General features: G+C 38.9%; 1 protein-coding gene across 1 annotated transcript; it reads right to left on the bottom strand.

The window, feature by feature from the left end:
- Positions 1–312: 312 nt before the first annotated feature.
- LOC129269121 (transcription factor SOX-9-like) lies at positions 313–8,960 on the bottom strand. Its single transcript, XM_054906577.2, has 2 exons — positions 8,032–8,960; positions 313–4,000 (listed from the first exon to the last, which is right to left on the bottom strand). Exons 1-2 carry the CDS (start codon positions 8,436–8,438, stop codon positions 2,917–2,919), a joined length of 1,491 nt encoding a protein of 496 aa, XP_054762552.2. The 5' UTR covers positions 8,439–8,960; the 3' UTR covers positions 313–2,916.
- Between the last annotated feature and the right edge of the window lie 9,222 nt (positions 8,961–18,182).

Genomic DNA, 18,182 nt, shown 5'->3' with positions numbered 1-18,182 from the left:
TCCACGCAGACATTCATCACTCTCCAATCAATATATTGCTGAATTTGTTCAAAGTCAGTACATCTTTCTCTTTCGATCTCTCTTGCTCACTCTCTTTCCCCTCTTTCTTCCTCTCTTTCCCTTCTTTCTTCCTCTCATCTTTTATTTCTGTCTCTTGCCCTACCCACAAAAAAGACACTCTTTTCCCCTCCTCCCTTCTTTCTTCATCCATTGTCACATCCATCTGTTATCACCCCTCTCATATTAACTTAACTGATCTTGTCACTCCCTTTCACTCCCCTTTCTTCTACTTACTACAACATGGGAAACATTAATTCATATTTATCATTTTCAATATTTTATTTTCAAAGGTACAAAACAGCAACAAATACTCCAGCAAAATACATCTGTACATAAAAAATCATACAAAGCTATACTCTATTTTGAACAGAAAGTTGTGAATTTTTTTTGCAAAATCCTGAAGACTTTGATATATCGAAATGATATAAAGAGTTTAGAGATTGTCATTTGTTTGCACTTTTGTCACCATCAGATGTTATCTTTTTTTTTCAATATAATTTCTTGATGAATACAATAACAGAGAATACATCCTGTACCCACCCACTGAATTATTTTGTGAATACAATTTAAAGAGATGCCCCCAAATTATTCATATAGCTTTTAATACCCCCTAAATAACATCGTAGTACTTTTCTATTTACACATGAAGACATAAAAGGCACTTAAATATTTTTATATAAAATAAACCAACTTTATCATATGTACATCATCTATTCAAATGAACTATAAAAAAATGTGTTATTAAATTACTATGAAAAGGCATTTATTAGCAATTCAACACCAACCCCTTATATCCTCAACTATGGGTCTGTATACAAATTTATCAAACTGTAGCTTTATACAGAAAGACAGATATAATATTAACTTACTTCTATTACGAGTGAATAATGTTACAATTCTACTTAAAAGAGAAATACTTAAATACTCAAGGCACATATTATAATTGAGTACTACTTTTCAAGATAGAAAATGCAAAATGGACAATACATTATGATCTTACCAAGGCATTATGTGATGACAGAGAATTGGAATGGCACAAGGAATGTTACTTTAAAATATTTATGTAATAAATAACAAACTGTACAAAATCTCTAACAGCTGTACAAAAAAACCCATTTCATTACTCTCTGGAAGAAATAGACGAGAACATATTTATATATCAAAATGGTATAATTTTCAGAAGTAATTAAGGTGATCATTATGTATTAGTTTTCTGGTAATTTGGGGGATGCTGGTGATTAAATTTTGTGTAAAATAGTAACAGATTACTATAAGAATAATAAAGTTCTGGAAAATGTACCAAGGCTGTTTGAAAGATCAGAATGTATAGTTCCCGTGCAGCAGAACAATAAGCATGTTGACAGTTTGTGGGAAGTTATCAAAGCAGTAGTTTCAGTTATATATCCATACATATATTTCTAGCCATTGCATCATTTGACTTCACTATTTTCTTTTCCTTGTAACAAAATTGCATTTACCACATTACTGTGATAAAAAAGGGGGCAAGAGGGGGACAAGAATTACAAAATAGAATTAAAAGCCCAATTCAATCAACATAATTCTGCTAACTGTCATTGCTTCCTGATTTGTAACAATATTTAGGGTGAGCCATATATTTCGAGGTTGAGGAAATATTGTTGTGTGGTCCCTCACTAGACAAATTACAGGAAAGGGAACAACTAAACTAAACCTTGTGAACTTTGACCTCCTGTTGGGTTAATGTGTCCCAGCTGCCTTGGGGAGAGAGTCTTAGCCTTTAACAAAAGCTTTAATATTAAATTATTCTTTTTTACGTATTTCTTAAGTATTTCATTAAAAAATACCATTACTGCTGTCCATATCTCTACTTCTTTTTATATCTAATAGCCAATAATGAAAGAAATGCAAGTTATACACCAATATGACCAAAGTTGCTTATTGTATTTTTCCAAGTAGTACTTTCCTTTAAACAGACAATACTACTTGTTTTGTTTTGAGAATATCTGTTAAATTCATTATAACATAATTTGATATATTCATTTGTTATTTCACTATTTATAAAGGCATACAGTGGCTAAAGTGGAAGTTCTTTGGTGCATGTATCAAGGCACAAGTTTTTGAAATAATATACTTCATGCAGAAATTCACCATCATCGTGATGAAGACAACTTTGGTCAAAAACTTTTAATTGGTTGAAGAATTTGGTCCATTTGACATTTCAGAGGGAAGATACTGAACTACAGTATATCTTCGCATAGACATGTACAGACATGGAATGATTGATAGAGAAGCTTTTTGATGTAATGAAAACTACTTGAAAAGAAGGTTGTTATGGCTAAGAATAACACTTTATGTAACTAATATGGGAAGTACGATAAAAACTGTTTTAATGTGTGGTCCTGTAGATAATCTGTATACTAAAAGCATAAAAATGAAATATTGTAACAAGGCATTAACGTCTAAAAAAATTGCAACAAATGTAATGGAGAGCATAGAAGATGGGCGTAGACAAGCCATTTGCATGAGTGGCTGGTGAACTGTCTGTTTACACTTGGAAACGCAGATTGATAGTGGGGTGATTTGTAGGGTTTTAATGGGTTTGCCTCCGAAAGTTTAAAGTTTCCAGTCATTGGAAATGTCAATCTTGGGACGACTGCTGGTCTTTTCGAAAGCCACTTCCTCACTGAATAAGTAGGTCATCAACCCTGCCTGGGCTGAAACACTAGAGATAAATCACACATATCACTTAAAATTGAGCCCTGTAAACATGTTATGTTTGTTCAGTACTCTTCAAACAAAATGGGGGTATAGAGTCAAGAGATGTGGTTGTACTTTTTCAATGTTTGTGCTGACTATCCACAGAGTTCTAAAGTTTGTTCAAGATCTGACTGTACCTGCGAAAGAGTCCCACGGTCTGGATTCGGGAATCATGGTGGTGGCAGGTTCGGTGAGGTCTACGTAAGCTGGTGAGCGCTGAGGGGAGGTGTGAGGGTATTGGTACGCAGGAGGCATGTTTTGGACCGGTGTAGCCCCTGCGTTAGCATTGTAGAAGTCCATTTGCGCTTGCTGCTGGGGGGAGTGTTGCTGGGCTGGGTACTCACATTGAGACGCTTGTCTGAAGTCGTAGGGTTGCTGTTGTTCGTGGGCTTGCTGCATGGCGGCGAAGTGGAACGCTTGCATCTGATGGAGTTGCTGGGAGGAGGGGTATTGGGGAGGAGGTGACATCATATCATGCTCCAACTTAGAGTTCACATTGTCCAAAACGGTGGCTTGCAGAGGGCTGGTGTTGCCCCCGCTTGGGTGATGCCTACCTCCCATCCATTGCCTGCCGTTGCTACTCTGGGTGTTGACGTTGCTCATGGGGTAGGAGCTGTGGGTTGTGAACGGTGGCATGGCACAGGTCTGCCTAACCATACCCTGCTGGCATGGCATCGGTTGCGATGCAGTCACACTAGCAATGGTCTGAACGATGTACTGGTCCAGCTCCTCCGACGAGAACTCCTCCATCCCCATGATGTCACCACCGAAGTCGCGGACGTCAACGCCAGCGAAATCGACCGGCATCTCTGTCTTTACTTTCAAGGAGTACTTCTGCCTTTTGTTGGGGCGTGTGCAGTCCAGGTCGTTCTTGGGTGTGGTCGGTGGTGTAGGTGGCCCTTGTCCACCTGCCCCTCCCATCATCATCCCTAGCTTCTCTGTCCTCTCCTTCATGTTGGCTTCAGTGATTTCTTCCCCGACCATAGCACTGAGAAGAGCCTTGGTGGAGACATGGTTGGATGAATCTGGAGAGGGAACCAAGGTGGGGCGGTTGTTTGGAGGACAGGGCTTCTTGGTGCTGCTGCTGTCATTCTTATTGCGACGCCTTGGTTGGTACTTGTAGTCGGGGTAATCTTTCTTGTGTTGTTGACGAAGACGCTCGGCCTCCTCGATGAAGGGCTGCTTCTCCTTGTCTGACAGCAACCTGGGAGAAATTGAATAAAGAAATAAATAAATTGTTAATGTTATTATCATAATGAGTTTTTCTAAATGAATTTATGTGAAAGCAAATTATTGTAATGAGTTATTACGGAAAAAAAATAATGAAATTAGACAATGACACACTGTCCATGTCTCAATAGTTCACAACTTGTCTTTCATAAGCAATTTCTCTCTAAAATTGCCATAATTGCGAGAAGGCTGGTTGGTGTTACATGGATAATATTCAGGGATTATGCGTTTCTTCGAGAGGACATTAAAAAAAGACCAGTTAGAAGCAGATTGGGCATGAAAGAAGAAAGAAAGAAAGTGCCCACGCAGATCAGAACGAAACAAAAATATGAGAACACGGCCGACAGTCGGCAAATAGAATGAAGAATGATGAGACCTTTTGAAACTTTTGTTAGCAGCTTATCTCGCCCTAATGGAAGCAGGGGCGGCAGGTTAGAAGTCGCGAAGGTCAGAGTTTTATTGTATCATCCTCAATTGATGGGGCAGGGAAACAATGCAAGACAATCGACGTAGCACAATGAGGATTATACGGCTTTTGAACCTCTATAAAACCCTCAAGAATATAACTGTAAACCGTTGCCAATTCACAGAACTATATGCAGAATGGGACTGCCCTCTCGTAACCCTTCAACATTTCTAATCATGTTCCCCAAGCACTCAGCAGTTCAATCATTATTTGCTTTATTCCATCTCTCTTCAAAACGCATAGCCTATATTGCAAGCTATGCCTTCGAAAAAAAGAAGTGATGGCTATTTATAAAATGTAACGACGAATCTGATACTGCTAAATAATTCTAAGCGGTATCGCCATGGTATTCAGAAATTATACAAACTGATGTTAACAACGAAATCTGCAAAATTGCATTGAATGAATTTAGAACTTAGGAATTGGTGTATTGGACGTCAAAAGAAAACATAAATTGAGAGAGACTTGGTAAATGCAGTCTGGAAATGTTAGGGGCATATGTGGTGCAGCATATTTTCAATAAGGTCGCATGTCAAAGTCCCCCCCCCCCTTCTGATCTGCAAGCACTCATCCCACTATAGGATTACCACTAAACCACACAATCCAACCATACACATGTTCAGTGGGGAGCTGCGGAAGCTGAAGTTATATCTGGTTTTCTATTCTTACAACTTTCTCTTTGGAGATTGAGCCACAAAATATGGGAATATAATTTCCAAAAATTCCGGAGGTCATCGGGGTCTCTGATTCACTCATCAAATCTCCCCGAGGACCAGAGCGGCCAGAGCCATTAGGGTTTTGATTCAAAATGCAGTGTGAAACTGCCATCTTCATGATTAAAAATAATTCCACCCCCCCCCCCCCCTTCTCTCCCGTTATGTGCTCGAACTTCAAGTTTCGAAGTACAACTTATACTAGTGGTATATTGAAGTCAATAATACACAAAATACATCAGAAAATATATGTGTTTGCTTCATTGCTTTTCATATATTGGCTTTCTTCTAAGGATACGACTGCATTTATTTCCACTTCCATATAATAGCACAAACTGTAGATTTTCTTGTGTTTTTTTTTTCTCTTTCTTTTCAACCAATAACTCACTTTTTACTTACAAAATATCTTATGCATAATGAAAATCATTACCATGGAATTTCATGAAATAAGAATATCAATTTGTAGGTATCTCATCCTGGTCATGCATGTGTAATTTTTCCCACCGGAAGCATTCACGATATCCACCAAAGAATTATGCCTAATTTGGTACAAGCCCCATACGACTGGTTAGTCAAGTGCATACGCCCACGCATTTATGATGTGTTTATTTATCTCCTGGAAACTTTTGGTGACTCAAACCAGGCCAGGGGATCTGTAGCTGTATTCAGGTATTAAAGTTGAATTAAGAAGACGATTCCAAATATTGAGATATTTACATTAATAGCAACCTTACAACCCCCCAAACACTAATAGGTGATTCGACCCCCCATTTTCTTTTTTCAAAATAGTGAATTTGAACGATTTATCCCTACCCATTTTCCCTGAGTTCGCTCCTGCAATGCCTACCGAGACGGGTGTTCTTTGAGTGTGACGTCACCGGGGGGTATTCGGTCCCGGTGTCGTAATCAAGGCAGTGCCGTTTTGTGTACTATGCACGTACTCCTTCATATGGAATAACTGCAGTTGAAGTTGTATCTGCGAGCCATAGAACTTGCAAAGAGGAAATGATTAAAATATTTGTGGCCGTACTATTATTCCAAATATGTGAATTCCCTCAGAATGATACCATAGACCCTAAAGGAATAATTTCAAGGTGAATAATATGAAATTTGATCGAGATCTTCTCACCAGTCGATAACGTAGCAGACGTGTTATTATGACATATTTATCCGCGTGTGACGCGGCTCTTGCAAAAAAACACAGTTGGTTGCGGAATTGCTTTGTGCCGACCGGCCGCCCGCTCCGGCGCAGCTAGCTGTCGAGCTACCGTACCGTTCTTGTTGTCTTCAACCATAGAGATGTATACTAATTACTATATATCTTTCTGTCTTCAACTCACTTCCGAATTGCGTTTGTATGTGTGACGGTGACCCCTAGCGTAATTAAATATAGAAAACAACTCAGAAGGCCGAGAAAGAATACTATACGTTTGGTTCAAGATTGTTCTGTGGAATGAGCTATGAGTGGAAATGATCCAGAGGATATAAAAGTGGAGTCAAAGACAAAAGAAAAGAAGAAAAAACGCCAGGGGATCGCTGCACGGCCATGAACTAAGTCGACATACCAGACCATAACAGTACACTCAATGCCTGGGTGTTGTGTGTACTAGTATTATGCGTTCAGCGCGCGCTGAGCTAGCCGCCGGAATTACTTTCCAGCTACTCACTTGATTGAACATCGTGATAAAATAAATGAGAAATAGTGAAAATATCATTCAATAACTCACTGTTTGCTATCTTACATCATGATTGAAGAGTTCATGGTGGTTATTCATACTGTTTTTTATACAGGGAAAGTAAAGATTTGTACATATCAGTCCTATTTATTTGATTTGAGTTGCTTTGAAAAAAAATTGTAAAATATCTTTCTCTCTCTGCATAGCATTTCTGTATGACATTCAGGCACCTCTTATACTAAATTCCCCCCGGTGACGTCACACTCCGAGTGACTTTTCTGTACACTCGTCTCTCGGGCTCTGACAGGTGGCTAATTTCATAGACTTTCAAAGCAAAATATCGAGAAGGCAGAGGATTATTGTGACATGCTATGTGTTTGAACAACTTATATATACTATATATTGTATGTAGAACCTATATTTATGGAAACTCACCCCCTTCTTAATTCAACTTTAATACCTTCATGCTCAAACCTGCTCAAACTGTGCAGCTCCAGTTAATAATCAGAAAAACTGCACGCGTTTTATCGCATATTTCTGGTCATTACTCATCCATATGTGATAATTAACAAGAATTTTCATGGCCACCCACCTGACCCCAGAAATCGGGAATTACTTCCTTTTTCGCAATATTCGAAAGATTATGACATGCTTCTCCAAATTCTTGAAAATGCGCACATGGTCATGATAATCGTGATCACAGCAGAAAAATGATGTTGGCTGCCTGGCCTGGTGCGTTTCATTTTGTTCGTAAGGGATTTAAAAGAATGTCTCGTTTCAGACAGAGGTGGAAATAAGCATGATAAGTGTAGGACCTCATGCTAATTCCAAATTCACTAACCCACAGTTTAACCATTAAAAAAAATCAACAGTGAAGCATACACTATTGGCGTTGAGAAAGAGAAGGCAGGGCGAAAAGCTACATGCCTACATTTATATTATTTATGATTGATTCACATCAATAAAAACATTGTAAGTGCATAAAAACTCTAACCATGATAATACCAACAAAGTATCATTGTAATTATTGACAAAGATTGAACATTAACTAAAGCTTTGCTATTACTTCAATAACATTTCAGAAGTTAGAAAAGATGGGCGAAGCTAAGTCAAGTGGTAAACATAGTAAAAAATAAGTACATGATCTCACCTCCAAAGTTTCCCCAGGGTCTTGCTGAGTTCTGCGTTGTGGAGCTGAGGATACTGATTGCCAAGTTTCTTCCTGGCGGCCTGAGCCCAAACCATGAAAGCGTTCATCGGTCTCTTGATGTGTGGCTTCCTCTTGCCGTTCGGTCCCGACCTCGACGGGATGGCAACCACGGACCAGTCGTATCCATTCAGCACCCTCGACACCGCATCCTTGATCGATGGCGAGAACTGTGTGGCCGCTCCTTCGTGCCCGACCACGAGGGCTGACGGGTCCACACGACCTGGAAGAATGGCAAGGTCCTCCCGGGAGCATTCGCTAGAGGAATCATCCGAGTCGCTGCCTGGAGTCCTGGGACTGCTTCCTTCCGATAGAGAGTGATGAAGCTCTAAACTTTCAGGGCTGCTCATCTTGAGAAATTGTGATTATGTTCTCTGGAAAAGTCTACCTTGAAGATCAAATAAATGTATGTTCAGGAAAAATGAACGAAAGCTCAATCCAGAATCAGTTCACGTCGCAATAAGGAATCAAATATCAACAGAGAGATGGTGACCGTCTACTTTGAAGATGAGAAGAACAAGCGTTGATGTAAGAATATCAATCCAAGAGAGAGGCAAGACGTGTGCGTGCGTGGGACGCAAAAGGTAAACTTAGAAATGAAGTTATGAAGAAAGTGCGCCTAACTTTATTTCGATAATCTACTCCGGACCAGTTACTTCATGCGAATCCCCTTTATTTGACTCTTGAGTCGTCTGACTTTTTTGTTATCCGGTCTCTCTTGACTGACTGGGGTAAAGACACGTCGAGAGGAGGGGAGCTGGAGGGTGTTTATTGACACAATTAGGAAAACGAAGAAAGCTGAAGGAGTAGCATGCGTGCCCACCTCCATGTCTCACCGCTCTTCACCGGGCATCAATCACCCCCATGCCCCCAATGCCCATTGGCTAAGCCGTGTGCATTATTCATGAGCAAGCCGAGTGGGTGCGACGATTGGTCGAGAGGAGGAGCGACATTATTCATGATGTGGAACCGAGGCTTTTGATTGGTGGACGCGAACGATGATCTCATCGATTAGTCACGCCTCGTCGTGAATGGGTGACCGTGGATTGGACGAAGGTTTGTTTCACCTTGGTGAGTTCAACTCACGCACAGGTCATTAGAGGGGCAGTAATTGACTATCCGATTACCGTGATTCAGATCGTACCCTTGATTACGTTTTTCACCGTAGTATAGCCTGTATATTTCATGATGAAAGATTGGGTGTTTAGTTGTATTGAACACTGATCGATATGTTTGGCTATTTCGGGTTTGTTTTGATGGGATGGGGTTGGGGATGCGTAGAAACATGGACCTATTACAAAGAAGAAGTGGATTCGAGTTTGTAAATAGAATGTGAACATACACAGAGAGGCAGAGAGATAGAGAAAGAAAGGGTGTGGGGATTTCTAAACTGAAGACGTAGTCCGTCTCCCACTTCCATGATAAGGCCAAGGAGAGAGAGAGATATATATATATATATATATTTCTTTCACAAAATATTTAAATAAAAGAGTTGCCAAAGCTGTTGTACATGTATAATATTTGATATTACACACACACACACACACACATATATATATCCTTGATTTGTCTTTCTCTTTCCTATATCATTGGCGTAATGAGCCAAAAAAAAGAGAAAAAAATTGGTAAAATATGGCGCATGGAGCAAGAGTTCTTAAAAGAAATGCAAGAGAGCAAACCGAGCGAGCACAAATTTCGGGGGGGGGGGGGGGTTGGTACATAAATCCCATTTTATTGATATATTTTGACATTATCAGAAAATAGTGTACGCCATTTTTTTCTCTTTGTCGTGAATCTTTGTACGCCAGTGATCATTTATATATGTCATTCATTATAATGTCTCCTTTTCATCTATCGTTGCTCGAGATCGACAGCAATTACCCGATTTTTATTTTCCGGATTAAAGGAGATACACTTCACAACAGAAGTGGTGACCCGAGTAGGGATTTACGACGATCATTTTTTTTTAAGTTGAAACATTTACACTCCTCCAACAAGGGTGGTGGTGTTTGAAAATAAAGATAAAACTCTAGCTCTGTAGACAGTTCAAATTATGTGCTGCAGACATGTGCACTTGACCGCATCATCATCGGCGGCACGTCCATGACTGCGTTATGCCTTGCTGCGAGCCCACCTGCGTTGATGCAAGCTTCATCACGCTATGTTCATTTTAAAGACACATCCTTTGCCATGTTCTTCGCAGAAACAAAACATTGTAGTACTATTTTATCTCATTATCAACATAATCGACGATACCTTCCCTATAATTCCAAGGGTTGGACTTGGAGTCCGAGAGAGCATGGACCACGGAGATACAACAAGAACTGAGGTGTTATACGGTGTGCAGCTATAGAGCACCACACCGGTCATTTTACTCCGGTGTTAAACAAAGTGTTAGTTTAAGACCCATCGGTGTTATTTACCTTGATGTTGGGGGCATAAAGTATAGAAGACTTATTGCCCCTCTGCATCTCCTTTGAACTTGCCCTCAGTTTACAACACCTTCGTTTGTTACTTTTTACACGATGGTTTTAGGTCACTCCCGGGTTTAATTTCAACACCTCAGGGTGCGTGGTCCTCGAGCCTATGGACACCAATTGGTGTCAATCTTAACACCGCAGTTTTTACAGTGTGGGGTACACTATATACAATCACCTTATCGCCAAGTCCTCGACACCACTACCTTTAACATGTTTAAACTAAACTTGAATGAGGTAGTTCAAGCCATAATAAACAGTTGATTTATCAGACACCGAGGAGTTTGATCCTTCAAAACGAATTGTTGGTAAACTGTGAGCTGTGACCGTGTTCATTCATATTTTCTCCTTCACCATGGGTGTTCTTTGCAAAAGAAATTTGAAAATTAAATCACATTTCTTTCTGTCTTTTGCAGAGTCACAACAACCTTTATCTATCGTGTACTATTAAGGCATTATTATTAAAAACAGAAAATCCACACCCTAAGGTACAGATAGTTAGTAAACATAGGCATATACTTTACTTTTTATTCCCTATAACATAATTATGATCATAGATACCCCCTCCCTAAAATGGGTTTACTCACGATCCCATGATTCTATATCGGGTTTTTTTTATCCAGGAACCATGGAAATGCACTGTTTGTATCTACATTCAACAACAATGACGTGCCCTATATTTGAATAATCTTAGTAATCACGAAAAAACAGTGTTTACATCGTGTCCATCCATTGGAAGGGATATAATCAAAAGTAACCATCGCTAAATTAAATCTTTATACATTGATATGATACTATTGATATTCATATTTCACTGTTTCTTTGATATGATTTTTCTTTTCGGAAACTGAAGGTTACTGTATAAAAAAGTGTCTATATTGCACGCTTCAGCATCGCTTGATTTATTGTACTCTGTGGACTTGTGTCGAAGCCACCGTCAACATGGGTGTTCTGTCCAATTCAAGACAAAAAAGTAATATTACAAAAGATTATTTTTCAGTATATGTGGTAATATCATCTGTGTGTAAAGGTTACGGGTGAAAAAAAAACGCACACCGTTATTTGCGCTTAACAGATATTATACTTTTTTTTTTCTTGGTAATAATTTTTCGGTTGAGGGTATTTTCCAAAGAAATTAGAGTATCAAAATGCATAGGCCCCACGTGATATAATTTCCCCATTTTCTACACTCGTCACACAAACAAATTTAAGATCATATACTGTTGTAGACATGGGTAGTTCTATGTCGAGAGTGCATTCCTTCATCGACAGGGGTTGGGTGTTAGGGGAGGAAAGGGGGGGGGGGGTGCCAGATATAATTTGAAAGAATCAAAATATTTCGGAGTGTGAAAATTCAGACTTGATATTATTTCCCCACACTCGTTTCGTACGACTCGTCACCCAAATAAATATAAAACCATTGGCAGCACCATTGCGAAGTGCATTACTTCATCGAAGGAAGGGATGGGACGGCGACGGGAGGGGGGGGGGGTGACAGACATAATTTTGAAGTATCGAAATTCATATTTGATATCATTTCCCCCCTCTAAGGCTCTATGCTTTTAGCCCAAACTCTGGTGGTAGCTGTCGGATTCGGTTGGATGTCTGACAAGGTCTTGACGGTAGGCCGAGCTTTTGACAGTCTCGGTCCGTCAGTAGTATACCGACCAACGGAAATCACCGATTTAGGATTAGACTCTCTTCTGATTGCTCTCCGTGATGTCGACAGAAACATATGTCATTTCGCTGCTCCTCGCCTACAATTCATGATTTGCATAATCATGACGAGGAATATGGGTAATGAGGACATCATCGTTTGGCCATCATCATCAAACTTCTAGAACTGTTGTTTTTTCTTTACTCCACCCACATGCACTGTCGGCAGCACTTAACACTAACTAGCTTGCATGCATATGGCACAATAAAAGAAATTGAACAAAATGATATTTAGAAAAAAAATATATCAAATAAATTATTCTTCAAACCCTCACTAATTGGATATTTAAGTGTTGTATTTGGTGGAAAATTTATTTGCGAAGTCTATTTTTGAAGTATGTTTTATGTTTCCTTATTTGATTGGAAGAATGAATTAGATAAATATAATTGAGATAAATTGTACTGGAATCGAATTGGATTGAAAGGAAATTAATTAAATTGAAAAAAATTCTTACGGCCTATTGTCTTTGACAAAGAAGAAATTACCTTTCTTTTTAAAATGCGTGATTTTAGTATTGTTCGTTCGGTGTCTTCGAATTTATGAGACTATGATCATAAGCGTCATTTAGTTACTAATTTCAAATTTGATTCTATTATTTTGTTTTTGTTCAGTTGTTTTATTTGATATGAAAGAAAGTAGTTGCATAGTGCTAGGCTTTTTAAAATTCAAAATTGTATTTATAACGTATTTCCTTTATTTGATTATGGATAGGTTTTGTAGAGAACCGGGTAGAGATGCAGCTAAAATGTTGAGATTGATATCTTTTTGAAAACGATGAGAGTGGACAAGTCGATGGCTTTTATGAGTTTACCAGTTCTCGAACGCGCACGATATACGCGAGGGGAAGAACTAAATAGTCGCATCATAAGTCGCTCACTTCGTAAATTTTAAAAGAGACTGAGTAAAAAAAACAAAAAAACGGAATATTAGGTAAAAAGGAAACATGTGTTTGTTTGGTAAGATTTTGTCCCATATTAGGCGAAATTCATGTGTTATGGGTAAATTTCGACGCAACGTGAATTTAACACAGTATGTGGTATAATTTCACATTTTTGTACCCAATATTGGGTAAACTTTCTGTATAAAGCTTCGGTAAGATAGTCCAAATTACTTTTTGATGATTTTCAGTTTATCTTTCACTTTTACCGACGGTAATTATTTATTCTGAGAATGTAATCTTACCTTAGGACATGGGAAGGTTTCCACCTTCCCGATTCCTTGTACAATGTTGTATAACTATATCATATTAAGTTGCAGGTGTAGCCAGAGATGTGAGATAGCCCCTAAATTCTTATTCTGAAGTCCGGAATAATTAAGACCACGGTCTAACTCTGTGTTCAAAGTATGGGAAGCCACAAATATCAAAACGTGGATGGTATTGTATATTTCTTATATATTTGCTATTTTTTTCCTCTGATGAAGAAATCTATTTTAGTTTTTATTCCAAGACAGTAATGGATGATTCGGGTGTCTAATAAAATCAACGTGCTCTGTTGTGGATTAGTGCGGCAATTAGCTAGCCATAATCAAATCTCAACTTCAGACCCGAGTTTGAATTAAAAGCGATTTCAGAATACGAGCAAATGGCTTCTCGTCTGTGACGTCACTAAGTTAAGCCTTCAAAAATCAAAAAATAACTCTGTTCTTAACCTTCCCTAATATTTTTCTTTGATATTTTTTATTACATTTTTTTTGGCCTTCATTAAAACAAACTTGTTATCATCGTGATCTTTCCCTGTAGCCAAAGAAGAACTAACCTGGGGGCCGTTTCATAAAGCTGTTCGTAAGTTAAGAGCGACTTTAAGAACGACTGGTGAACCTTTCTTACGCGCTAAACCATCGCCAATGAATATACCGTTTACCACAAGAAAGGATCACCAGTCGCTCTTAAAGTCGCTCTTAACTTACGAACATGTTTATGAAACACCCACCAGGAACATAATGGTAGTGGGTGAAAATCGAAGTTTCCTTCTGGGGAGGCTAGATGGGATGAGTAAAAAGCAGCTGGTGATTTACTTTCCGTCATCAAGAGCAATCTCCATTCATACAACATGACTCGGATGGGGGAGACATGATTGGGGGGTAAAAGCTCATGTTTGACAATGTTTAAGGTGCGGCGATACCCCCCCCCCCCCCCGCTTCAATAAATACACAAGGGACCAATCGTTGATAATCGGAGGAAACATTTTTTTTTACGCGCGAGCTAGAGGCGGTCGCTTGCATTCCTGAGACAAGCCCCCAAGACGGTGGATCAGCATCGTTTTGACGGCGCGAGAATGTGGGAGCAAAATATAATATATACATGTATGTGCAAGAATGTGTTGGTAGGGTCCCCATATGGCCCACAGATGGGGGTCTTGGGGCAATGGACCCCCGAAAATATCACGACCACGAAAAAAGGAGAGAAAGAAAGGAAAAATTGTGAAATGTGTTTTCTAAATTTTGTATCAAAACCGATTACGAAATTATATTTTGTATCACAAAATTTCATTTTTTTCTTGTTCGTTTCGCTCGTTCGCAGCTTTTGAAGATATTTTTTTCATGCCGAATGTTCTGAATCTTTATTTACCGAGTGACTTATTGGTGTTAAGTTATGTGGGTTATTTTCTCTCTGATTATTAAATTGTAGGATTTTGGCATGATAAAAGGACTCACCCCTCATATTGGCTTCAACTGCCAATTTGTGATGATGATCATTCATTATGAGTTATGATGGTTGAGCAGGCTCACTAGTAATCATCTGTACAATGATCATGATAATGCACCCTCCCCAAAAAAGGGTCGAATCCCCTTCTCCATCGTGCTTTCTCTTTCTCACCCTCACACCCCCCCCCCCTCTCTCTCTACCCCCTCGCATTATCATTTACCCCTTTTTCATGATCTATCCCACTTCTCGTGCATTTTGTAGTAGTCCATGCTCTTACGAACAAATTCACTTTGGAGAAAGTATGCATATCTGGACTGGATGGATATGACATCATCATTATGTTCCATTTAGAAAGTGCAAGGATAGGGCAATAGGAGCAATCCAACATGGACCCCTTGGTCCCCCCCCCAAAAAAAATCATCATCCACTTGAACTTCCGATAGACAGCCATTAAAGATGACCCATGTGGTAATGTCATCAGGAGAGCAGAGTTAAGGGGGCATGTCAGACCCGAAAATTTTGGTCAGCGTGTGTCGACGTACGTAGGCTATTGCAAGCCGTTTTTTGTTCCCAATTATTGATATCAAGAATGACCTTTGTAGTTGACTATACGAATGATTCTTCATGTAAAGAATTTGAATTCTTGATAGTTTGTGGTGATAGAAAAGAGAAATTCGTAATACCAAAAATAGAAAACTTAATATGAAGGAATGGGTTTTAAGGGGCAACCCTGGATAAATAAAACAGAAGAAATAAATAAATGAATGAATAAATAAATAAGAAAACGACTGGCCACAATTCCAATACGTTGGCCTACACTGTTTAAAACGTCCATGGGTGTGACAGCCTCTTACCAAGTTTACAATCTACCGAAGTCTGTGACATGCGAAGTATAGCTCCCTATCCCAAATTCATTCATGAGACGCCCTCCCTCATCCCTCCCTACCCCATTGGCGTACAGATGATTGGAGAGGAGGGCTTCTGGGAGGCACTGGACCCCTCTCCCCCCCCAAAAAAAAAACCCCACACAGTTAACAAAAACGGGGGAAAGGAAAGATTTTTCTGAATGTCACAAATTTAGTTGTTTTTTTTATCAAAAAGGTCAATTTTTTGCAATTTTGCTTGCTTCGCTCCCTCGCAGCTTTTCATAAATTTTTACCCCAATTGAAATCGAAGTAAAATTTTCGGGCGCTGAACTACATGCTGACCACATCAATTAGACCCCATTTTACGACTGTTTCAAACCAATTTGTAACAGACCACATCGAGAGGAGGGTCCATCTCCATCTCTTCACCTCAACGGTCATTCACGAACCAGACCACCATCCATCTTCGGCGATGACCTCAGCCGGGTTATTCACATTTTACAAGTCGATCTGGCGTTTGTTGGTTTAGGCGCGAGAGATCAGGGCGTCATGTTACCACCAAACATTAATGTCATTGCTCATAGGTACTTAACGTAATGCCAGAAACAGGTGCATGGAAGCGGAAATGACGATGAGCTCCATACATTTCCAATGTAAAGCTATAATTATGAATCACGAATATGATGGGATTTTGATCACCTCGCGTAAAGCGTAATGGCGGTGTACGAACGATTTGACCTTGTTAATTATTGCAATGGAGACAGTTTACTGATCTCGTTCAACTTATTTGATTGGTCGAAGGCGGGTCGATGTAATCACAAGTGTAGGTTTGACTGTAAGGTCATGTATGTGCAATAGTGATGAGATGCTAACATGCCATGCTCACTTTCTCCGAATATAAAGATCCGTGAATCGATGATTTCTGGTGTTTTTTGTATATATATTTTACTTTCCAAAGATGGAAGTGGAAGAAGCAATAGGCAATAAAATACAAGAACGGTCTGTTAATTCAAAACAAATTTGTCTTGTGAAACATCGAGTAGTCCTCACCCCCCCCCCACATTCACACACACACACACCAGCACACACGCACATTCTCTCCTGTGACTTTCTTAAAGCATTTTTTTTATATCTTTGTATGCATGTCATTCAATTCAGGGGGAAAAAATGATAGGTGACCTTCTTTGAAAGTTAATGTTTGTTTGATCAGATCACATGTCCCCGCCCCCATGTATGATTATTGAGCTATTAAAATAATCTTTCTCGGAGACCCGAAGCAACTATCGGAAATGCAAGAGGGGGTCATGGTGAACTTCTCCGGTGGTTGTTTTATGGATATGGTAGAGGAAATTTGAAGGACGTGGTGGACATTAAATTAACGAGGAATCCACAGTTCTTTGGTGTCAAAATGATTGTGTGAAATCAGTAAAAAAATAAAAATAAATGTGAAGTTTAAAGAAATCGCGACAGGAATAAGAAAGTTATGGCAGATTTAATCATAAATGATGAAATATCATATTAAAAAAGGGGATCACTAACAATGATAATCTCAAATTGGCAACTTTACTCTAGGAGATAACAAACTCGTGGTGAGGACAACTCCCATTTTTTCCCTCCTAAACAGACCTACCCTAATCGGTCCTAGCTTCATAGATAACATATCAATTATGTCTTACTTATAACCTTTTTAAAAACTTTTAGAAAAGATGAAATTTTAGATCTTTTCTGTATTGGAGCAAATGAATTAGTGGTCTTTACCCTACATTACAATGACGTCACCCAATTGGCCATAAGAAATCTTCATATAGGCATAATAGTTATAGTGATCACAAGTTTTTACAACTGTTAAAACTTCGTTACTGTCATAATTGTTCATCTCTCATTCCTTGATTTTTTTGGGGGGATTGGATTCCGAAGAAATGATGAATTTCGGTTGTGTTTTTTTTTAGCAGGTGATCCTGCATTTATTGGTAAATAATCATTTCAAGTTTACAATGATTTGAAATTCAGCATTATTGATCATATTAAAAACGTTATATATATGTCATAACAATAGAATAGATAATCATATACATCAATGATTATAAACAAGTCACAGTAATTTTAATACACGTATTTTGAGATATGAAGATGTTTCGAGATAATGAAAAGGTTGTGTTCGACGTCACCCTCCCGCTTACTGACTAATTTCTCTGTTGATCCTAATACAGTCTTATCATCTGATAATCGGGATTAACACCTCTGAAATTTGTGTTATGGCTACAAGTAGACCTGTACAATAAACTATGTCTACAGTGTTCTAATCATGCTAATAGAGCAGTCATTAATTCACGAGTATATATATACATAAGAGAAAATGTGATAGAGAAAACTGTTACAGTCTCCGT

Source organism: Lytechinus pictus, chromosome 10 (genome assembly GCF_037042905.1).
Source record: "Lytechinus pictus isolate F3 Inbred chromosome 10, Lp3.0, whole genome shotgun sequence".
Classification (NCBI taxonomy): domain Eukaryota; kingdom Metazoa; phylum Echinodermata; class Echinoidea; order Temnopleuroida; family Toxopneustidae; genus Lytechinus; species Lytechinus pictus.
This window is presented reverse-complemented; position numbering and strand designations above follow the sequence as displayed.